The sequence below is a fragment of the Moschus berezovskii genome, chromosome 1 (assembly GCF_049115385.1).
Source record: "Moschus berezovskii isolate FMDL1 chromosome 1, NW_MosBer_1.0, whole genome shotgun sequence".
In the NCBI taxonomy this organism is placed as follows: Eukaryota; Metazoa; Chordata; class Mammalia; order Artiodactyla; family Moschidae; genus Moschus; species Moschus berezovskii.
This window is the reverse complement of record NC_142460.1, coordinates 129798052-129823305: the sequence shown is the minus strand read 5'-3', so window position 1 is coordinate 129823305 and position 25254 is coordinate 129798052. Positions and strand designations below refer to the sequence as shown.

The following is a 25254-nucleotide window of genomic DNA, read 5'->3' as shown; positions in this document are numbered from 1 at the left end:
TGCTAAGAACCCGCTTGCCTATGCAGGAGAAGTAAGAGACCCGGGTTTGATCCCTGGGTTGGAATGATCCCCTGGAGAAGAAAATGGCAACTCACTCCAGTATTCTTACCTGGAGAATCCCATGGACAGAGGAGCCTGGCGGGCTATGGTCCACAGGGTCACAGTCAGAAATGTCTGAGGTGACTGCGCACGCACGCATCATTATTACAGTACCATACAGATTAGCTTCACTGTCCTACTCTGCCTATAATCTCTGGAAACACTCATCTTTTACCGTCTCTAGAGTTTTGCCTTTTCCAGAATGTAACATAGTTGGAATGATACAACAGGTGACCCTTTTAGACTGGAATCTTTCATTTAATAGTATACATTTAAGCTTCCTCCATGTCCGGTAGAACATTTTTTCTTAATGCTGAATAATATTCCACTGTCTGGATGTATCAGTTACTTACCTTCATCTGCATAAATACCAGTGTGATTAATGAATTGTATGGCAAGAGTTATGCTCAGTTTTGTAAGACACCCTGCCAAACTGTCTTTCAATGTGACTGTACCAATTTGTATTCCCACCAGAAATAAATGAGAGTTTCCCCGGCTAAACATCCTAACATTTGTTGCCAAGTGTTTTTTCTTCTTTTAAACTTACAATATACGTGACATAAAATTTACTATCATACCAATTTTTAAATTAAAATTCCGTATCTGGGTTGAGACGATCCCCTGGAGAAGGGAAAGGCTACCCACTCCACTATTCTGGCCTGGAGAATTCCATGAACTATATAATCCAAGGGGATGCAGAGTCAAACAGGACTGAGCGACTTTCATTTTCTTCTTTCCATACCTACTAAACAACAATTCCCTATTTCCTTTTTGCACCAGCAACCATTAAGTTACTTTCTGTTTTTATGAATTGTGCTATTATTCAGTTCAGTTCACTTCAGTCTCTCAGTCGTGTCAGACTCTTTGCAACTCCATGGGCTGCAGCACGCCAGGCCTCCCTGTCCATCACCAACTCCCGGAGTTTACCCAAACTCATGTCCATTGAGTCGGTGATGTCATCCTCTGTTGTCCCCTTCTCCTCCTGCTTTCAATCTCTCCCATCATCAGGGTCTTTTCAAATGAGTTAGTTCTTTGCATCATGTGGCCAAATTATTGGAGTTTCAGCTTCAACATCAATCCTTCCAAAGAATATTCAGGACTGATTTCCTTTAGGATGGACTGGTTGGATCTCCTTGCAGTCCAAGGGACTCTCAAGTCTTCTCCAACAACACAGTTCAAAAGCGTCAATTCTTCAGCGTTCAGCTTTCTTTATACTCCAACTCTCACATCCATACATGACTACTGGGAAAATCATACCTTTGACTCAGTTCAGTTCAGTTCAGTCGCTCAGTCGTGTCCGACTCTCCGCGACCCCATGAATCACAGCACGCCAGGCCTCCCTGTCCATCACCAACTCCCGGAGTACACTCAAACTCATGTCCACAGAGCAGAACTTTGTTGGCAAACTAGTGTCTCTGCTTTTCAATATGCTGTCTGGGTTGGTCATAACTTTTATTCCAAGGAGCAAGCATCTTTCAATTTCATGGCTGCAGTCACCACCTGAAGCGATTTTGGAGCCCTCCAAAATAAAATCTGGAAGTGTTTACACCGTTTCCCCCTCTATTTGCCATGAAGCGATGGGACCAGATGCCATGATGTCAGTTTTCTGAATGCTGAGTTTTAAGCCACCTTTTCCACTCTCCCCTTTCTTTCCCTTTCATCAAGAAGCTCTTTAGTTCTTCTTTGCTTTCTTCCATAAGGGTGGTGTCATCTGCATATATGAGGTTATTGATATTTCTCTCAACAATCTTGACTCCAGCTTGTGCTTCATCCAGTTCAGAGTTTTTCATGATGTACTCTGCATATAAGTTAAATAAGCAGGGTGACAATATACAGCCTTCACATACTCCTTTTCCTATTTGGAACCAATCTGTTGTTCCATGTCTGGTTCTAACTGCTGCTTCCTGACCTGCATATAGGTTTCTCAAGAGGCAGGTCAGGTGGTCTGAGATTCCCATCTCTTGAAGTATTTTCCACAGTTTGTTGTGATCCACACCGTCAAAGGCTTTGGCATAGTCAATAAAGCAGATGTTTTACTGGAACTCTCTTGCTTTTTCCATGATCCAACGGATGTTGACAATTTGATCTGATTCCTCTGCCTTTTCTAAAACCTGCTTGAAAATCTGGAAGTTCATGGTTCATGTATTGCTGACGCCTGGCTTGGAGAATTTTGAGCATTACTTTACTAGCGTGTGAAGTGAGTACAACTGAGCAGTAGTTTGAGCATTCTTTGGCATTGCCTTTCTTTGGGATTGGAATGAAAACTGACCTTTTCCAGTCCTGTGGCCACTGCTGAATTTTCCAAATTTGCTGGCATATTGAGTGCAACACTTTCACAGCATCATCTTTTAGGATTTGAAATAGCTTAACTTGAATTCCATCACCTCCACTAGCTTTGTTTGTAGTGATGCTTCCTAAGGCCCACTTGACTTTGCATTCCAGAATGTCTGGCTCTAAGTGAATGATCACACCATCACGATTATCTGGGTCGTGAAGATCTTTTTTGTATAGTTCTTCTGTGTATTCTTGCCACCTCTTCTTAATATCTTTTGTTTCTGTTAGGTCCATACCATTTCTGTCCTTTATTGAGCCTATCTTTGCATGAAATGTTCCCTTGGTATCTCTAATTTTCTTGAAGAGATCTCTAGTCTTTCCTTTTCTATAGTTTTCCTCTATTTCTTTGCACTGATCACCAAGGAAGGCTTTCTTATCTCTCCCTGCTATTCTTTGGAACTCTGCATTCAAATGGGTATATCTTTCCTTTTCTCCTTTGCTTTTCACTTCTCTTCTTTTCACAGCTATTTGTAAAGCCTCCTCACACAGCCATTTTGCTTTTTTGCATTTCTTTTTCTTGGGGATGGTCTTGATCCCTGTCTCCTGTACAATGTCATGAACCTCCGTCCATAGTTCATCAGGCACTCTACCAGATCTAGTTCCTTGAATCTATTTGTCACTTCCACTATGTAATTGTGAAGGATTTTATTTAGGTCCTACCTGAATGGTCTAGTGATTTTCCCTACTTCAATTTAAGCCTGAATTTGGCAATAAGGAGTTCATGATCTGAGCCAGTCAGCTCCCGGTATTGTTTTTGGTGACTGTATAGAACCTCTCCACCTTTGACCTTATATAAGTGGAATTATATTAATTTTTGCTCTTTGTGACTGAGCATAACGGCCTCAAGTTTTATCCACGTTGTAACATGTGCCAGAATTTTCTTTCTTCTTAGGTCAGAATATTTCATTGTATGCGTGTACCACATTTTATTTGTCCATTCACCCACTGAAGAACACATGGTTTGCTTCTATGTTTTGATTACTATAAATAATGCTGCTAAAGATATTAAGTGTACAGATATACATATCAAGTGTACAGATATGTCTTTCAAGTCTTTTTCAATTCTTTTGGATATATTCCCAACCCAGAGGTAGAATAGATGGGTCATATGTTAACCCTATTTTTAATTTTTTGAGGAATCAGCATATCATTTTCCACAGTGGCTGAACCATTTTGCATTCTCACCAACAGTGTACTAGAGTACCAATTTCTCCACGTCTTCATCAACATTTGTCATTCTGTCTTTTAAGCAGTCATTCTAATGGACATGAGGTGGTTATCACACTGTGATTTTGATCTGCACTTCCTCAACAACTAGTAATGCCGAGAATCTTCTCATATGCTTGTTGTTGTTCAGTTGCTAAGTCGTGCCTGACTTTTTTTTTTCTGACCCCATGGACTGTAGCCCACCAGACTCCTCTTTCCATGGGATCTCCCAGGCAAGAATACTGGAGTGCGTTACCATTTTCTTCTCCAGGGGATCTTTGACCCAGGGATCAAACTCGCGTCTCCTGCATTGGCAGGCGGATTCTTTACTGCCATCTGTATCTATTCTCCTTGGAGAAATGTTTATCCAAATCCTTTACCCATTTAAAAATGGTTTTTTTGTTATTATTGAGTTGTAAGAATTCTTTATATATTCAAGATATTAATCACATATTAGATATGCAAATATTTTCTCCCATTCTGCCAGCTGCCTTTTCACTATGTTGACCAGGTCCTCTTATGTACAGAAATGTTTAAGTTTTATGTAGTCCAATTTATCTATTTTCTCTTTTGTTACCTCTGCCTTTGGTATCATATCCAAGAAATTATTGTTAAATCCATGTCACGAAGACTTTGTCCTATGTTTATGTTTTCTTCTAACAGTTTTATGGTTTTGTCTTATATTTATGCCCTTGATACATTTTGAGTTAATTTTTGTATATGGTGTTAGGTGAGTGTCCCACTTCATTCTTTTGCTTGTGGATATCAAATCTTTTCAGCACCATTTGTTGAAAAGACTGTTTTCTGAATGTCCATTAAATGATCTTGATACCCTCACCAAAAATCACGTGCCCATATATGCAAGGGTTATTTTTGGGCTCCCCATTCTATTCCACTAGTCTATATGCCTGATTTTATGCAAATACCACAGTTTTCACTACTGTAGCTTTGTATAATACTAAGTTTTAAAACCAAGAAGCATGACATTTCCATCTTTCTCTCTTTTTTCCCCCAAGATTATTTTTGGCTATTTAGGTCCATTAGATTACATATAAATTTTAAGATGGATTTTTCTACAAATAACACCATTTAGATTTTGCTCAGTTCAGTTTAGCTCAGTCGCTCAGTCGTGTCGGACTCTCCGCGACCCCATGAATCACAGCACGCCAGGCCTCGCTGTCCATCACCAACTCCCGGAGTTCACTCAAACTCATGTCCACAGAGTCAGTGACGCCATCCAGCCATCTCATTCTTGGTCGTCCCTTTCTCCTCCCGCCCCCAACCTTTCCCAGCATCAGAGTCTTTTCCAGTGAGTCAACTCGTCGCATGAGGTAGCCAAAGTATTGCAGTTTCAGCCTTAGCATCAGTCCTTCCAATGAACACCCAGGACTGATCGCCCTTAGAATGGACTGGTTGGATCTCCTTGCGGTAAAAGGGACTCTCAAGAGTCTTCTCCAACACCACAGTTCAAAAGCATCAATTCTTTGGCGATCAGTTTTCTTCACAGTCCAACTCTCACATCCATACATGACCACGGGAAAAACCATAGTCTTGACTAGACGGACCTTTGTTGGCAAAGTAATGTCTCTAGAGATTGCATTAAATCTGTCGATCACTTTCAGTAGTACTGACATTTAACAATCAGTTCAGTTCAGTTCAGTCGCTCAGTCGTGTCCGACTCTCCGCGACCCCATGAATCACAGCACGCCAGGGTCTTTTAATCCATGAACACAGTTATGTCTCTATTTGTGTACTCTTTAATTTTTTCAGCAACATTTTGCAGTTTCCCATGTAAAAATTTTTGTCCTCATTGGTTAGTTTTATTCCTAAGCAATTTATTCCTTTCAATGGTATTGTAAATGGGTGTGCCTCTCAATTTCCTTTTCAGGTTGTTCCTTCTTAGTGTTTTGTTAATTCTATACCCACAAGACTACGTTCCAGTGGTTCTCACCCAGGGTGATTTTGTCACTTGTGGGACACTTGGCTATTTCTGGAGCCAATTTTGATGTTTTACAACTTGATGGATGTGTTACTGGCATCAAATGGACAGAGGCAAGGGATACTGCTAATTATTCTACAACGGGAAGCTTCCCACAACAAATTATCTGGCTGAAGATGCCAACTGTGCCAAGGCTGAAAAACTTTGCTATATTCCAACTACAAACCCAAATTAAGGCCAAATATACTTAAAAAATGTACACAAGAAAAAGAAAACATTCCAAAAGATAAAAGCAGCAAGGTTATAGAGGATTATTTTATTTTTCCTATTTCAATTTCTACAATTACCATGCCATTACCATGACAAGAGAAAAAAACTGATTTGAAAAAAAAATTTTTCATTTAGTCACTAATTTTAACCTTCAGAGTCCATGGCTTTTTGTTTTTAAAGTTTCATTTGATTCCCAGAAACACTGTTTATGTGTTACTTATATGCCAGACTCTATGATGAGAATTCAGAAGAGAGTGGTGTACAAAACAGACAAGGTACATACTCTCAGGGAGCTTACAGTCTGATGGGAGGAATGAACACTGAGTTAATACACTAACAAATTATGCTAAATATTCTTAAGGAAAACAACAGAGGGATTTATCTTTCAACCAGCTTGTTCAGGGATGGTCTCTTTAGGTAAATGACATTGAAGATTCAAAAGATGAGAAATAACCAAGCAGGTGAAAGAAAGGGGATGAAGGTGAAGGGAGTGGGGAGGGCGTTCTGATAGAACAGCATGTGTAAAAGGCCTGAAGAGAGGACTATTACTATGTTAGAGAAATTAAAAGAAGATGAATGAGAGAAGTAAGGGGAGATAATAAATTGAGAGAGGGAGAAGAAGGATACAAGCACCAGATGCAGCAAGGCCTTAAGGTCTCAGTAAGGAGTTTGTAAGCTAAACGTTGTGGGATGCAACTAAAGTAGAAAAGTGTGACTGGATTTATCTATTTTTAAAGAATCACGCTGGTTATATTATGAATTAGAAAAGAGCAATAGCAGAAATAAGGCAACCACTGTGAATATGAGATAATGACGAGGTAATAATCATTTGCCCGAGATTTTAACAGTGAGTAGATAGTTAACAGAAAAGTAAGAATGGAGTGACATTAACTAGTGTCAAACTTAAAACATTATCTAAAAGAAACTTCTTTCCAGGGATGTTGTTGCAAAATCAGCAAAGGATGTTACTTATGTGACACCCACTTTCCCCAACCCCACACATGACAGGTGGGGAGGTGAAGGGGAAAAGCCAATTCATAAGCAGGCCAGCAGTAAAAACAATCTGCCTCAGTTTGGACACAGCTTATTAGTGCAAGCAGATTCTCTGAAAGCAATTCAACACAGAAGTTACGTAAAGGCTAAAAGAGTCGGAATCTAGGAAAAATACAATTTAGTAGCTGAATTAGTGGCTGGCAGAGCAGCAGAGCAAAGATCTAGGAATTCCTACCAAGACACTCCTACCTGAAATAATCTTGGATAATGTGAACACTGGTTCCTTAATTTTCCTAATGCCTCACGCTTATTTGACATAGTCTGAATAGGGTGTTCCTTGCTTTTTTTCTTTTTATTTGGCTGTGCCTTGCAGCTTGTGTAACTGTAATTCCCCAACCAGGGACTGAACCCAGACCCTCAGCAGTAAAAGCATCAAGTCCTAACCATAAAACTGCCAGGGAATTCCCTGTTCCTTGCATTCTTAAAACATAATCAAAGTAAGTATCCACTAAAGTGAGACTTTAATTTTACAGAATTTGTTGTTCAGTTGCTAGTCGTGTCCAACTCTTTGCCACCGCATGGACTGCAGCATGTCAGGCCCCCCTGTCCCTCACCATCTCCTGTAGTTTGTCCAAGTTCATGTTCACTGAATTGGTGATGCCATCCAGCTGTTTCATCCTCTGTCACCCTCTTCTCCTTCTGCCTTCAATCTTTCCCAGAATCAATTTTACATTAATTTCCCTCAATTTTACAGAAATTGAGGCTAAAAAAATTATGAGAAAGCTTTCCTAATGGCATATAGCTAATGAGATGCAATCCTAGGTCTTCTAATTCTAAAAGTCAACCTTTTCCACAAATCTCAAGGGAAGAGTTACTGGATGGCAAACATTTAGGATGTTCTTTCTCTTCAAATTTGAGGTATATTATTTATCATAAATTTGAGTTTAGGAAAGAAAAATAAGGAATCTACAACTCTACTTCACAGTGGCTAAATATCCCCACAGGGTCAGGTCAGAGCAGGGCTCTGAGAAATCATGACCTACTAGAATGCAAAAACCATGAGAAGAGGAATTTAGCCTGTGTTACTCATTGCTCAAGCCTCACTTACAACAACCTCAGACAAAGAAACTAAATATTTGCTAAACAAATTCAATTCAGGGACGAGTAGATGAAGAAGTAAGTAGGGTAGTAGAAAGTTGCCGTAATTCCTACTTATTTCTCTTAATGGTCCCATCACTTCATGGGAAATAGATGGGGAAACAGCGGAAACTGTGTCAGACTTTATTTTTTTGGGCTTCAAAATCACTGCAGATGCTGATTGCAGCCATGAAATTAAAAGACGCTTACTCCTTGGAAGGAAAGTTATGACCAACCTAGATAGCATATTAAAAAGCAGAGACATTACTTTGCCAACCAAGGTCCGTCTAGTCAAGGCTATGGTTTTTCCCGTGGTCATGTATGGATGTGAGAGTTGGACTGTGAAGAAAACTGATCACCAAAGAATTGATGCTTTTGAACTGTGGTGCTGGAGAAGATTCTTGAGTCCCTTGGACTGCAAGGAGATCCAACCAGTCCATTCTAAAGGAGATCAATCCTGGGTGTTCATTGGAAGGACTGATGCTAAAGCTGAAACTCCAATACTTTGGCCACCTCATGCGACGAGTTGACTCAATGGAAAAAGAGTCTGACGCTGGGAGGGATTGGGGGGTGGGAGGAGACGGGGACGACAGAGAATGAGATGGCTGGATGGCATCACCGACTCGATGGACATGAGTCTGAGTGAACTCCGGGAGTTGGTGATGGACAGGGAGGCCTGGCGTGCTGTGATTCATGGGGTCGCAGAGAGTCGGACACAACTGAGCGACTGAACTGAACTGAAGCTACTACTTTATTGAGATATAAACCAGATGACACAATTTACTATTCAAAATGTAAAATTCAGTGGTTTTTACTATATTCACAAAGTTGCACATCAATCATCACCATCTAATTCAAGATCATATTCTACCACAAAAAGCCACATGCCTATTAGCAGCCATTCCCCATTTGCCTCTTAATCCAGGCCTTGGCAACTACTAATCCCCTTGGTCTCTTTGCATTTCCCTATCCTGGACATTTCATATAACTGGAATTACAGAATATGTGATTTTTTCTAATTGGCTTCTTTCAGGTACCATAATGTTTTCAAGGTTCATCCATGTAATAATGTGCAGCAGTAGTTCAATTCTTTTTATGGTAGAATAATATTCCACTGTATGCATATACCACATTTTGTTTACTACAAACATTCTTGGTCAAGTTTTCGTGCAGACACTTGTTTTCAATTCTCTTGGGTTTATACCTAGGAGTGGAACTGCTGGGTCACATGTTAACTGTTTAACTTTTTCAGGAACTGCCAAACTGCATTCCAAAGTAGCTGAACCATTTTACATTCTCATTAGCCATGTATGAGGGTTCTACTTTCTCTACATCATCACCAACACTTGTTTGTCTTTTTGCTTACAGCTATACTAGTAGGTATGAAGTGGTTTCTCATGATGGTTTTCAGCTTAATGATTATGTTGATCATACACTGCATTTGTTTATTGGTCCTAAATAAAATTTTCCATAATTTAAAGATAATACTGTTACTATTTTAAAGCTGGGGAACAAAAGGGAATTGAGAAAAATTATTCAAGACATTAAGAGATAACAATGTGAACACTGATATAAGATGTTTAAGAAAATAGTTGATCAACAAATGAAGTCAAAATTATAGTGTATATTCTTTTTTTTAGATTCACATTTTGCCTGTATCAGTCATTTGTTTTACTGCTGACCTAACCCACTGTACGTATATACCACACTGTCCATTAACCTGCTGATGAGCGTTTAGATGTTTCCATTTTGAGACTACTACAAATAGTTTCTAGAAACATCTATGTAAAAAAAAGATGAACTTAAATCTGTAGCTATACCTGTGAACATCTCTATATAAAAGTCAAAGGCAAAATAAGAAACCATTCTACACCTGTACTGGATGGCAGTGCCTTACACTTGTCTTCAATGGGTTTTTTCTTCCTTTTTTCTTAAAACAGATAGGGCTATCATTCTTCAGGGAAATCTGTGGTTTAACTGGGGCTTCCCTGGTGGCTCAGCAATAAAAGAATGTGTCTGCAATGTAGGAGATGCGGGTCTGCGGGTTTGATCCTTGAGTCGGGAAGATCCCCTGGAGAAGGAAATGGCAACTCACTCTAGTATTCTTGCCAAGAAATCCTACAGACAGAGGAGCCTGGCGGGCTACGGTCCATGGGGTTGCAAAGAGTCAGACACGACTTTAGCGACTAAACCACCACACCAACACCTTTCCCAACCAATCCCCATACACACACCTGGCCTGTGGCACATGACCTTGTACTGGCCAATCACAAAGCCATATCCCTCTGCCCACAGTGACTAAATTCAGGTACAAGCATGCAATCAAATCTTGATCAGAGTCCTCCCTAGACTTTCATCAGAGCTCTCATAAAGTGAGCAAAGGCTCTGAACTTACTGGTTTTTAAGAGCCAGATTTCCTCATTGTGCTTAAACTAATTCAAGCTGGGCTCTGAATATTAAAAAAAACCCAGCCTTTTCAGCCTAAAGCTATCAGGCCTAACTTTTAATATCAACATTATGGAAAAGTTTATGGTATTTAAAGTCACTATTCTAAAGAAAGCCAGAAAATAAAGGGTTTAATAATTACTAGAGAACCTAGAGGAGAAGGAAATGGCAACCCACTCCAGTGTTCTTGCCTGGAGAATCCCAGGGACGGGGGAGCCTAGTGGGCTTCCGTCTATGGGGTCACACAGAGTCGGACACGACTGAAGTGACTTAGCAGCAGCAGAGAACCTAGAATAATGTAACAATTATTCAAAAATCTCAAAATTTATTTTGCTTCCCTCCCCCCCCAGACCTGAATCAAAGTGGCTAAAGAGGAACAGGAAAATAGGCAGGATGGGTGGCAAAAAGTGTAGGGTTATTTAATACAACCAGGTAGATAAAAATAAAACCACTGTAACTAAATTTATGTAATATTTACTTTAAGGAACCACAAAGACATGCTATAAAAACTAAAACAAGGTAGTTCCCTGGTGGTCCAGTGGTTAAGACTCTGTGCTTCCACTGCAGGGTGCTCAAGTTCATTCCCTGGTGGGGGAACTAAGATTCCACATGTGGTGCAGCCATAAAAACACTAAACAAGTATTAAGAGTAGTTACCAGGCAACTAAAGCTTTCATTTAAAGAACTGGAAACTGAAGCAGAACATAATTTGCTTTCTAATATTAAAAATGTCTATCACCAAATTATGAAATACCACATTATCTTAGGATTCTGACTTTTGTTAATTAAAAAGTTTCAGGTTTGCCAAAACATGCCATTACTGAAAATGTTAATTTACATTAATTGAATGTAAATTAATGGAGGGTAAAAGTGATAGTCAATCAAATTTTATCCTAAAAATAAACAGTAAAAGAAATGTTTAGCATTTTATAATCAAGCTAATCTTAAGGTACCAGCAAATGTCTATGGCCTTAAGCCATTTTTCATTATGTGTACCAAATTGTGTGAATTTGAGCTATTTTCTGGTTCAATTTAGTTTTGTGGGCCATCAGTTAACAAAATATACATAAAGTATTTACAAACTTACTTACAACAAAGGATTAGAGAAATGAAGTCAGAAATTAGTAATTTTGTGACAAATTGGTTAAGCATGCAGGAGAAAGTAGGCTTTCACTTGAGTGCTAATGAAGGGAAAAAGAAGGCTTCTCCAATTCACCTGATGTGATCTGAATTATGGTGCACAGTGGTACAAAAGGAACTGCAAACAAAATGTTACTCTGACAGGGAACACAGTTGGGGGAGGGGGATTATTTGGATGTAATGTATAATGAAGCAAGTTGGTACAAATAGAGCCACCATTCACTCTGCCTGAAATATTAAGTAAATAGTTTAAAGACAGTAAGTTAACTTCTGTAACTACTGAACAGAGTAACTAGGGTTCAAATCCAGGTGTGACTCCACAGTCCATGTTACTTAACTGTGATACTATAAAGCCTTTTAAGAGCCTTTTATCAATTAAAAGCAACAATCACCTATAACAGAACCTACAATAATACACAAAGACAATGATTCTCCAAGTATGGTCAACAAGCCCCTCTGGGGACAGTGAAACCTTTTCAGAGGGCCCACAAGGGCAAAACTATTTTCTTAAATTACTACTAACACTTGTTTTTATTCAGTTAACATTTACACTGTACTGCACTGCAGTGGGTAAAGCAGTCACTGTATTTCAGTTAAAAAGAAAAAAGGCTGCTCACTTGAGAATGTCCTTGATAAAACAGTAAAAAAATTGTTACTTTTACTAAAAAATAAAAAAGCCTTTTCTAAAATTTTGTGATAAAATGGGGAACACACATAAACCATTTCTACAGAATACGCCTGCAGCAGGATGACTGTCTCAGGAAAAAGTATTTGTGGGACTGTTTGAGTTGCTAATTGAACTAGTCACTTTTTTCATGGAACATCATTTTTACTTGAAAGAACAACTGACAGACAAATTATGGCTATTCAGTATCTGGCAGATGTTTTCACAAAAATAAGTGAAGTGAGCTTATGGCTTAAAGAAAAACAACTTTCAGTATTCGTTGCTAATGATCAAGTTTGAGCTTTAAAGTGAAGATAAGAACTTTGGAAAACTTCTGTCTACCACTGTGAGCTTGACAGACTTCCAATATTTAAGATTTTTCTGATGAACTTATGTGGTGATGCTAACTGTGAACTTTTACTGTATAATCAAGTGTGTCAGCATCTGGAAGATTTACATAACTCAGTGAAACTAATATTTTCCAAATGACCAACACATGATGTTACAAAATCAGAAATGTCCAAGTGTAAGACAGACCAGTGGATTTTAACGTAAGAGTAAGAAATTTACTAAGTGGTTTCAGATTCCATACTGCAACTAACTTTTTAAAGAAACTATTATTTCTGGAGCTTGGGCTTATATGGTATGACATGGTATATCAAAATAATTTTATTATTATCTAAAAAGATTATTATGTGTTCTTCCCTTTTTCAACTGCCTATTGTATGAAGCTGGCAATTCTTGGCATACTTCAACCAAAAGAGTATATCATAAAGATTGAGAATTCAGCTATCTTTTCTAAAGCCAAATATTAAAGAGACTCAAGAAAAGTGTTAAACATGGCCATTCTTCTCACCAATTTTGGAGGGTTTTGAAAAATCAGTTCTCTTTGGCTGGAAATTTATGTTTATATAAAACTGCTCTATTATTGCTATTTTATGAATATTTTTAAAAATTCTTGTTTAACTTCTAAAATGGTAAAAGTTGATATTGATAGAAACCCTCAAATAAGGCTTTTTAAGGGTCCTTATTTTTAACTGTATAAATGGGTCTTGAGACCCAATGCTCTGAAAATTTCTGAACTAAGGCCATTACAACCACATATATTTTGTCCTTATTTAGTAGGTGCCAATATAAAGATTGTTTTCATTTGATCTGCATAAGGGGGGAGTTTTCTTCATACCTGTCTTACTAAATTTGGAAAGAATAGTAAGTAAATGGATTGTGTTCTCTATTAAAGTCTACAAATGAAACACAATTTCCAAAAATATCTCTGGTAAAAACAACAACAACAAAATACCCTTACTGAATGCCTATTATATACCCCATGGACTATACTAGGTGCTTTCACATTTACCCTTTAATCAACTTTGAGATCTGCATTAAGGCTGAAAGAAGCTAAAGGGAGGTCCTAAATATAATACAAATAGTACAGATCTCACTTTGAAACATCTGAGTTCAAGTCATTCCCTTGAATGTTATGCTATTATGTCATGTAACTCTAGAATTTTTTCTTTACATAATGAATAGTAATCCCTACTTCTATGATTGAGAGAAATGAGAATACAAGTTAAAGTATATATACAGCAGATGCTGAAGAAGTTAGTTCCCTTTAATCAAACTTCTCTGTTCCTGTGAATATCACAATTATCATTCAAGGTTAGATTTGACAAGCTCTCATTTCATTATTATAGGCCTCAAGTAGATGAATGCTGTTTCAGCAACATTAAAAAATACCTGAAGGACCCACAACCACTATCAGATACAAGAGATCAATGTTTAAAAATTACCTACACATTTTTTTTCTAAAGTATTTTCATTCTTTTAAAGCTAAATTACTCCTACAACTCTTCCCAATCTTGTTATATTCACATCTGAAATACTAGGGTCTATGAAAAACAAAGATCTTGATATCTCTAAGAAAATTACCAAGGAAGCAATTCTGAAATCGGTTGCCTTATAAACTAGGAAAGCTGGCAGAAAGCACAAAAACAATTATTTAATTCCCAACTATCTTTCTATCAGATATTTCATACTGTCACATGCCTGGACTATTATATGAAAAATTAGACAGTGGTTATTTTAAGTATAGTAAATATGTTCCAAGATTTGTGATGAGAGAGGTCAGTCTCTAAAAGTTAACAAGACATAATAGCTTAACAATGCCTTTCACTCTGTACAGTTTAATAAATCACCAAGGCCATTTCTAAACAACAAAACAGCTGATCAATTTATTAAACTCTTGCCAACCAAGTAATTTTTTCCTAAAGTTCAAGCTTATTTCATGTTCGTGGACAATTATAAGTTTCCAATCACGCAGTATTTTAATATTCTTTTATTTTTAGGGTAAGTATTTTTCTCAAAGCAGTTTTTATAAAATCTAATTATTTACCTAACAAAACTTATGCTCTATTCAAACCTGGATCATCTCAGAACTTCCATAAAAATTATGCAGGTTTATTAGAAAGTCTACAAGAGAATTTCCCCTCTACTTCTCTACGTTTAAAACGTAAGCTAGATGAACTCAGTCTGCTTTATTCTGACTCATTTTTTAAGTTGAAATTTGGTCACTACCCATTTCCTGTGTTAAACTGTGCATACCCTCTCTATGGTTACTATCTCAAATTAATGATGATCCTCCATCACACTGCATAAAAGAAGCCACACCTTGAATACCATCTGACAGTTCCTGTAAGTTATTTTAAATGAGTACTGACATACACCTTCTTTAAAGCTGTTATCTTTCAAGAAGTTAGCATGACCATATTGTGGAGGAGCCAAAACGGTAGAATAAATGATAGGAATGAATATCAGATTGAAGGTCATATAATCAGTTTCAATTCTAACAGAAATTCTGACTTTAGAAGGGTCACTAATTCCCTGTTTCCAAACTGTCTTTCAATGGTCAATTCATATCTCTACATTAAAAATGTTCCCATTAATTTTAAGTTCAACATAAGATATATGCACATGGAGGAAAAAACAAGGAGCCAACTGCAAATAAGGAAGTAAGACAATCAATTCCACTAAATCCTATTATATCCCCTTCTTAACCCTAAAAAGAAAAGTTGAAGGTGATAAAACACTCAGAGAATTGCCAGGCATCTTTCTAACATTAAACCCATTAATCTTCACAACAGGAAGTAGATGTCAAGTACCTCTAATTTTACAGATGAAAGAACCATAAGATTAACTGACTCTCCCAAAGTCACACACGAAGTTAGATATTAAACTAAACTCCAGGATTTCATACCCATAATGTGGAACCAATGTTAGATCAAACCAAAAATGCTAGTTATCTCACTCTACCTGCTATCCTCCACATCAGTGCTGTCCAATAAGGTAGCCACAGCTGCATCTGAAATGGAGCTAGTCCAAATTGAGATATTCTTTTAAGTGTAAAAGGCCAGATTTTGAAGACTTGTATGAAAAGAAGAACATGAAATATTTAATTAACCATATTTGAGGGGGAAGAAATGGGCATAATTAGTATTTTGAGAGACACAGGCATGTATGTAATTAATAGACACACATACTAGGGCTTCTAGGGCTTCCCTGGTGGCTCAGACAGTAAAGAACCCGCCTGCAATGAAGGAGACCTGAGTTCCATCCCTGGGTTGGGAAGATACCTTGGAGGAGGGCATGGCAACCCACTCTAGTATTCTTGCCTGAAGAATCCCATGGACAGAGGAGCCTGGCGGGCTACAGTCCATAGGGTCACAAAGAGTTGGACACGACTGTGCGACTAGGCACATACACATATAAGTCTTCTAATATTCTTCAAGGATAACAAAAGATGTTTTTATTTCATTGCAGGCATATGTGACAGAATAAATTATAAGTGAGGAGAAAGGATGACTTTCTCTTAAAATCATATCCCATTTCTTTGGGTGAAAACATGAAAATATTCATATTCCTAATGCATGCAGAGTTATCAAAGTCACCGAACGATGCCCATAAGGCAAAATGAGCTTCTCAAAACATTTTACTTAATGTGTATTTACAGCTATTTTTAAAAAATCACATAGCAAATATGATTCTAATATAGAATCAGCCCTTAATCTTATTTTGACTAAAATAATAAGATACACAGAGTGAGGGGAGAACATCAATTTAAAAAATAAGGATCACCTAAAAATAGCTTGGAAATTCCATAGAAAGTGACACATAAAGTTACCATATGTGTAAAACCAAAGAGAAATGAAAACACAGGTCTACACAAAAATGTGTAGATGAATATTCAGAGCAGAATTATTCATAATCATTAAAAAGTGGAAACAATGCAAATATCTATCAAATGATGAACGAATGAACAAAAAGCAGTATATGCACACACTGGAATAGTCAGCTATAAAAAGGAATAAAGCACTTATTTATTAATACATTTTTACAATATGTATAAACCTTGAAAACATTATGCTACCTAAAAGAAGCCAGTCACAAGAGATCACATACTGTATAGTTCCATTTATATGATATATTTAGAATAGGTAAATCTAAAAAGAGTGACTGCTAGTGAGTCTGGGTTTCTTTTGGAGGATGATGAAAATGTTCTAATATTGACTGTTCTGATGGCTGTACAACTATGTGAAATGGGTGAACTGTATAGTATGTGAATTACACCTCAATGAAGTTGGTTAAAAAATTTAAAAAAGCAGCCAGAAAAACAGAAGGGAAAGAGATTAGAAGGATTGTCAAGCATTTAATTGATATTTCTCTAGATTTTTCTAATTTTGCCGTCTTTAAGCTTTTAGGTTTTGTAATTTGTGTTTTCTTCCCTCTCATTTTAAATATTCATAAAAGTCAAATTTTCATCACATCATTACACTACTAGATAAACTTAATGAAAATCATAAATTCTATATTTAAATGGCAATTTCAATAGCATGTGAACTCAATAAAGTTAAAATTCTTTCATTAAAAAAAAAAGGTATAAAAATTATGCCTGATGTTAACCTTAAAAGAATCACATAATTAACCAGATAGTATTTAAGTCCCTCAAACTAGGAAACCCACTGAGACAACATTAACTGCCTTGGAGAGTAAATGGCTTTGTGGAAAGCCCCCCAAACAGTCACTATCTCAATCAGGCAAAAGCTCAAAGTTCAGAAACAGATGATGGGAATTTGAAGATCTCAGTATAAAAAAGTACAAAAAAATAAAAAAACTACCAGACCACCATCTTTTAAAAGCTGAACTCTTTATTCAGATGCAGGATGGAAATATTTAAAAATTAAAAAAAAAAAAAGCAAACAAAAGACCCCTATTCACCTAGACTCCTAAAACTAAAGGAAAAGTCTTCTATCAAAAATCTGTAATAGGTGTTTAACTCACACACCTTATGTACCTTAAGAACCTCAAAAGCAGCTGTTACCTAAGATAACGAAGGATTTTTTTCACCCTTTTAGAATAATAAAATGTGATGGTGCCATTCCGCAGCCCACCCCATCCCCCATTACCATCACCACCGGCAGGTGGAGGGAAAGGATACTGTAGACTAGAGGAAGACAGCTTTGAATAACCCTTTGGACTTTATAGGTAAGAATGCAGCTGGTGGTCTCTCAGGAAGGGATAAAAAGATTTGTGAACAAGCTGACATAAGGGTTATCCTTTGCCAGGAAGAGCGCACACCGTGAGCCACATCTTGCTCATCCACATCAGCTATATCCACAGTAAAACACAGGCCGCTGGAAGGCACTGTTAGCATCACCAGGAAGGCCTCTCACGCCGGGGGTGTTTTTTTTTCAACGGAGAAGTTGACTCCTGTAGTTTGGATATTGGGGGGAGGCAAGGGTAAAGCGGGAGTCGGGAAGACCAGAGAAAGTGCCTTTAAGTGGAGACGACTCGGGCCTCGCTGAGGAAGTTCCGAGCCCCACTCGGTCGCCACACGCTAGTCCCTCCTCCCTCCCCACCCTCGGCCCCAGACGTCGGTGCGGGAGCCCGAGCCGGAATCTCCGCCGCCGCTCCTGGGTTGGGGGCGCAGGCGGGCCGGGGCGGCGCGGCACACGCACGCCTCCTCCACACTCGCCGCGCCCGGCCTCCCTGCCGCGAGGCCCAGCCCCTCGCAACCGCGCCGGGCCGGCTCCGCGGGGCAGGCCTAGGCCGCGCCGGCCGTACCCCGGCACCTCGCTCCCCGCGGAGGCGGACCAGGCCCGACACAAACTTCCCGGCGCGTTAGCACACGCGTCACGGACGGGCCGGCCCCCAGCGCCATTCCCCCCGCGGCCCGGCGGCGGCGGCGGCTCCCGCCCCTACTCCCCACACTCCGAGTCCCGGCGGAGATCGACCCGAGGCCCACGGCCCTTACCCCTCCGGCGCCCCCGAGTTTACCTCCAAGTCGCGGCCTTTGTTCTTGAAATTCTTGAGCCGTTGGTTGTCCAGTTTCTCGTTGTCCGCCATGGCCGGGCCGGTGACTCCTTCCCCCGCCCGGGCCCCGCGGGATCCGCCCCAACCACCACGCCGCACCGACACTCCCAGGAACCGGGCCGCTGCCTGAGCTGCTGTGCCCGCCGCTTCCTTCCTCCTCTCACCTGCCTCCGCCGCGGTCTTCTCCGCCTCTCCCCGCCCGTCCCCCCCCGCCCTAACCCCAACGCGACCGCAGCTCGGGCGAAGACAACTGCGGAGCCGGGCGGCGGCAACGGCGGCGGAATGTGCTGCCGGCTGCGAGGGGGAGGCAGCCTCGATCTGAGGGCCCCGGCGCCGCGGCCCCGCCCATCGCCGCCAGTCCCGCTCGCCGATTGGCCAACCAGACTCCGGTGCGCGCGACCAATCAGAAAGAACGATGGAGAGCGGGGGCGGAAGAGCGAGTGGAAAGGGGAAGCGGGAGACTCTGGGGAAGGGGCTGCGGGATGGGCCCGGAGGGGAGGGGGTGTGGCGAGGAAGATCAGGGAGGGACCACGTGCCCCCGGAGCAGCGGGGAGGAAGCGAAGGAGAAGTAGGAGGCTTAAAGGAAGGCGGGAAGGGGACGGGGGAAGGAGACGCCCGGGAACGAGTTGGTTTGTTCTGGTTGTACGGCCCGCCCCAGAGCTCTGGAGTCCCCGGGCCGAAGCTCAGTCAAAGTACGTTCTTTTCTTCTTCTGTGCGTCTTCTCTCCTAGGGCATTCTTTACGCGCTCCTGGTGCTTTACAGGAGATCTGCGCCTCGGTTCCATCCCGGATCGGGACAGCCGCCTATTCTCAACCGAGCTCCCTACCCTGGCAGGGGTCTCTGCTGTCTGGGGGCCCGGCCTTGGGGCCTGGACTGGAAAGAGTGACTTGCGTTCCAGAGTCGCAGCGGAAAGCGGGAGGGTCAGTGGCTGGAAAAGGAAAAGGACGCTTTAGAGGAATCTGATTCATCCCCTCTGACCAAGTCCCGCAACAGGTGGGAACTTGGGAAGCGCTGATTTACCTTGTGGTTATTCTTGTGTTTCGGTTAGTTGCTAAGACCTATCGGACTCTTTTAGGGGCTTCCCTAGTGGCTCAGTGGTAAAGGTATAGGACTCTTGGCGACCCCATGGACTGTAGTCCGCCAGGCTCCTCTGTCCATGGGATATCCCAGGCAAGAATACTGTAGTCGGTTGCCTTTTCCGTCTCCAGGTGCTCTTCCCAATCCAGGGATCGAACCGGTGGATTCTTTACCACTGAGCCACCAGGGAAGTCCCCCATCCTCCTAGATACTTCGTCTTGCAAAGTTAAAGGAACTTCTCGGCCACACAGTACTAACTTCTGAAAGGCGGGAACCGTAGCACCTGACATGAAGTGAAGTGAAGTGAAGTCGCTCAGTCGTGTCCGACTCTTTGCGACCCCATGGACTGTAGCCTACCAGACTTCTCCGTCCGTGGGATTCTCCAGGCAAGAGTACTGGAGTGGGTTGCCGTTTCCAAAGATACACATCTCTAACAGAAATACTATTACCAGAGATGGAAATAACACAATCTACGAATGAATGTACTAAAAGTGCTTCAGAAAACGGGAGACGGAAATGGTTTAAAAATATATTTTAAAACGTTTAAAATGAGAATAATGTCTTTAAAGTCCTCAGTACTTTGTATGCTTTCAGCTACCTAGGCAAACAGAAGCTGTACTTGGAAACAATTCGCACTGTACGTTAACTTGAATGTAAATTCAGTGCCGATTTTAAGTTTAAAATTATGTTCATTATAAATTGTATTTCCCATAGAACCACTTAATTGAAGTAACATTGCACAGGGTAGCACTGATGTCTTCAAACTGAGTTTAGAATAAGAAAATTCAGTTCAGAATACCCTACTCCTAAAAGAAGGGCGTAATCACACTATCCACTAAAGGAGATGCAATACAAACAGGAAATAACCACAACTTGTAATTTTGGTCTTCCGTATTTGTTTAATGTCTGTCAACCTGGTAGGCTGCAGTCCGTGGTGTCGCTAAGGGTCAGACACGACTGAGTGACTTCACTTTCACTTTTCACTTTCACACATTGGAGAAGGAAAGGCAACCCACTCCAGTGTTCTTGCCTGGAGAATCCCGGGGACGGGGGAGCCTGGTGGGCTTCCGTCTGTGGGGTCACACAGGGTCGGACACGACTGAAGTGACTTAGCAGCAAGGTGCTTCTCCCTCTAGACAAAAAGCTCTCTGAAGTCAAGGGCCATATTTGTTTTTTCTCTATATTCCCAGCACCTCGTGCTTGGCACCTTTAGTGTGCACTCAGTAACAAATCAGGACCTACAGCTAAACTGCTGTGAGTGTATGTTTCATTAAATTAAGAAACAAGCTAACTCTTCCTGTTTAAAAATGTTGATTGAGTTGTTACAGTTTCTAAACTACACAGGGTTCCTTCTAAGAATTCGTAATTTGGTATCATGCTCATTCTAGGGTTGAAGTTAAGGGAGTAGATTCAGACATAGGCTTCAGGGCAAACCCCCTACATGTTTAGGAGTTGGAACATACTTTTCTAAAATGAACATTTTTCCTTAATTATAAGGATAGGTAGTCTGTCTGTTGGCCTAAATTATTCATTTGAAATTATCCCTACCCATTGCCTCTCACTTTACATGTAGTTCTTTCCAGATGTGTGTGTGTGTTCTAAGACACTTAAGTAGTATTTGACTCTTTGCGACCCTATGTACTGTAGCCTGTCAGGCTGCTCTGTCTGTGGGATCCTCCAGGCAAGAAGACTGGAGTGGGTTGCCTGTGCCTTCCCAACCCAGGGATCAAACCCTTGTCTGTTTGTCTCCTGCAGTGCCAAGTGAGTTCTTTACCATTAGCGCCACCTGGGAAGCCTTTTTTCCAGACAGAAGATATACAATTTATAAAAGGGGTACATTGTTTTCCCTGGAGTTAGTAATAGATCTAAATGCAGATTGGCAATCTAATTGGCAAGATATAGTAGTGCTAAGCATAGTTAGGAGGTTTCAGAAATTTAACTTGCCGAACTAAGGAAATAGTAAAATACAGCCATTAATATCATTTCAACATAGATTAACAAGTATTTTTGTGTATATGAAATATAATTATAACCAAATATTATAAGACTTCTACATGAGCCTATTTTTTTTTTTAATTATGAGAATGTGATAACACATTTATGGGAGACTTGGAAAATACAGAACAAAGTTACACATAGTTTTACTATATATTACAGTTTTTTAATTAGGATTTTTAGTTGGAGTTTCAGTATCAAACTCTCAAAAATTAACAAATATAAAAGTAGAAAGATATAGTCGACTTGAAAAGCTGATTCCACATAATTAAGATTTATACAATTTTCACACAACAGCAGGATACAAATTCTATTCAAGTTCCCATAGACTATAAACCAGGAGACAGTGGAACTTATCCAGGGACATAAAGTGCAAAATTTTCATGGTCTCAAGGTATTGAAATCATACAGAGTCTATTCTCTTATCATTGTAGAATTATGTTAGAAATCAATATCAAAAGATATTTGAAAATAAACCACATTTACCAAGAGAGATCTTTTACTTAGCCATTGAAGGCCCACGAGACCTATTTTTAAATAGGATATTCAATATCAGGTACTTAATATCCTGACATTATTACTTTGGTATAAGAAAAGTCTAAAATATTGTAGAGATACTAACTTTCAATGTGTCATGAAATTCTCTTCTTACAGTCACTTTCTGAATAAAGAAATTTATTTCTTGATTTTCTTTACTATTTCTCTGTTATGCAACAGAGGCTTGTGAAGAGGATTTGTGAAGCTTTATATGATATTTTAGTTGATCAAATGTAATTTCAAAAATAATTATAATTGATCATTATTTCATTTAAGCAGTTTGGAGTATTCTCATGATACATACATTAAATTAAAGAATGTAGAATCCCTTTTTAGAGTATGGATCTCATAGTTTGTGTTACCATTTGGGGAATTATGTGCAATTTCTTGAGCAAAACTCTAGGCAGTATTTGCTGAAAGAAAAAGCAGCTTTATATGTTGCTAAATCTTAATTAAAATGTAATTTGTATATTTTTATAGTTGGAGTGGTTCTTTTTTTTTTTTTTTTTTGAGAGAAAAGCATTGAACCTTTGTTAACACAATTTTATTTTCTTAAGAAAACAGAACTGATCAGGTATTGCTGCTGCTGCTAAGTCGCTTCAGTTGTGTCTGACTCTGTGTGACCCCATAGACAGCAGCCCACCAGGCTCCCCCATCCCTGGGATTCTCCAGGCAAGAACACTGGAGTGGGTTGCCATTTCCTTCTCCAATGCATGAAAGTGAAAATGAAGTCGCTCAGTCATCTCCGACTCTTTGCGACCCCATGGACTGCAGCCTACCAGGCTCCTCAGTCCATGGGATTTTCCAGGCAAGAGTACTGGAGTGGGGTGCCAGTGCCTTCTCCAGATCAGGTATTAGGGGACTTTATTTATTCCTCTTTATTGTCAGGATTTTTCAGACTTGAGTTTTTCAGACTTGACTTCTTATTTTGACTCAGGGCTCTGAGTGGTAAGAGATTAAAAGGCTAGCTGTTGATAATAATCTGATTGAGAGAGATGAGCCATGAGCTTTTCTTAAGTTAGATTTTTGTTTGTTTTAAAGCTTAGTTTTTACTAATTATTAATAATTAGAGAAATGCTCATAATTCATGTGTACAAATTATTGATTATTGGTAAATATCTATTTGTATTGCCATGAGGCAAACATCCATAGACTTTCTAAAACTTTTTTCACTTGCTTTTTATTTTGCCCTAAATATTGGGAAAATGAAAGGATACATACTCTTCATTTTTAACTTTTAAAAAGTAAATAAAACAGAAGGAGCTACTTAAACCAAACAGTCAAGGATACTGATTACATGACTTAGAGCAGACTTCTCAGAGTTCCCCAGATCTAGATTTTAGTAAGTGTTTTTAAAAACATACACACACACACTTTTGCTGGCCTAGGGTTGGGGGGAGTAGGAACTTCAAGACATTAGTGTTAAGCAGAACATTATTTGGAAACTTGAAATAAGTGAACCTAGAAGGGTCACTATCCCTTTTCAGTTATTTTGTGTTAAATTTTGTGTTAACAACACCAGTTTGTAAGTATCAGTTCAGTTCAGTCGCTCAGTCGTGTCTGACTCTTTGCGACCCCATGAATCACAGCACGCCAGGCCTCCCTGTCCATCACCAACTCCCGGAGTTCACTCAAACCCACCTCCATCGAGTCGGTGATGCCATCCAGCCATCTCATTCTCTGTCGTCCCCTTCTCCTCCTGCCCCCAATCCCTCCCAGCATCAGAGTCTTTTCCAGTGAGTCAGCTCTTCGCATTAGGTGCCCAAAGTATTGGAGCTTCAGCTTTAGCATCAGTCCTTCCAATGAACACCCAGGACTGATCTCCTTTAGAATGGACTGGTTGGATCTCCTTGCAGTCCAAGGGACTCTCAAGAGTCTTCTCCAGCACCACAGTTCAAAAGCATCAATTCTTCGGTGATCAGCTTTCTTCAAAGTCCAACTCTCACATCCATACATGACCACTGAAAAAACCATAGCCTTGACTAGACAGACCTTTGTTGGCAAAGTAATGTCTCTGCTTTTTAATATGCTATCTAGGTTGGTCATAACTTTCCTTCCAAGGAGTAAGCGTCTTTTAATTTTATGGCTGCAATCAACATCTGCAATGATTTTGGAGCCCAAAAAATAAAGTCTGACACTGTTTCCACTGTTTTCCCATCTATTTCCCATGAAGTGATGGGACCAGATGCCATGATCTTAGTTTTCTGAATGTTGAACTTCAAGCCACCTTTTTCACTCTCCTCTTTCATTTTCATCAAGAGGCTTTTTAGTTCCTCTTGACTTTCTGCCATAAGGGTGGTATCATCTGCATATCTGAGGCTATTGATATTTCTCCTGGCAATCTTGATTCCAGCTTGTGCTTCTTCCAGCCCAGCGTTCCTCATGATATACTCTGCATAGAAGTTAAATAAGCAGGGTGACAATATACAGCCTTGATGTACTCCTTTTCCTATTTGGAACCGGTCTGTTGTTCCATGTCCAGTTCTAGCTGCTGCTTCCTGACCTGCATACAGGTTTCTCAAGAGGCAGGTCAGGTGGTCTGGTATTCCCATCTCTTTCAGAATGTTCCACAGTTTATTGTGATCCACACAGTCAAAGGCTTTGGCATAGTCAATGAAGCAGAAATAGATGTTTTTCTGGAATTCTCTTGCTTTCTCCATGATCCAGTGGATGTTAGCAATTTGATCTCTGGTTCCTCTGCCTTTACGAAACCAGCTTGAACATCTGGAAGTTCATGGTTCACATATTGCGGAAGCCTGGCTTGGAGAATTTTGAGCATGACTTTACTAAGTGTGTGAGATGAGTGCAATTGTGCAGTAGTTTGAGCATTCTTTGGCATTGCCTTTCTTTGGGATTGGAATGAAGACTGACCTTTTCCAGTCCTGTGACCACTGCTGAGTTTCCCAAATTTGCTGGCATATTGAGTGCAGCACTTTCAAGCATCTTCTTTCAGGATTTGAAATAGCTCAACTGGAATTCCATCACCTCCACTGGCTTTGTTTGTAGTGATGCTCTCTAAGGCCCACTTGACTTCACATTCCAAGATGTCTGGC

General features: G+C 40.0%; 1 protein-coding gene and 1 pseudogene across 2 annotated transcripts in view; one reads left to right on the top strand and one right to left on the bottom strand.

Annotated features, from left to right (window-relative positions):
• KPNA4 (karyopherin subunit alpha 4) overlaps positions 1-18892 on the bottom strand; it is a 60422-nt gene extending 41530 nt beyond the window's left edge. Inside the window, exon 1 of the mRNA XM_055410609.2 lies at positions 18557-18892. Within this exon, the coding sequence (XP_055266584.1) occupies positions 18557-18625 (69 nt within the window). The 5' untranslated portion in view covers positions 18626-18892. The remainder of the gene's footprint in view (positions 1-18556) is intronic.
• Positions 18860-25254, top strand: part of LOC148778848 (uncharacterized) — a 59048-nt pseudogene continuing 52653 nt past the window's right edge. The window contains exon 1 of the transcript XR_016038156.1: positions 18860-19585. The product of XR_016038156.1 is annotated as an uncharacterized LOC148778848 (transcript). The remainder of the gene's footprint in view (positions 19586-25254) is intronic.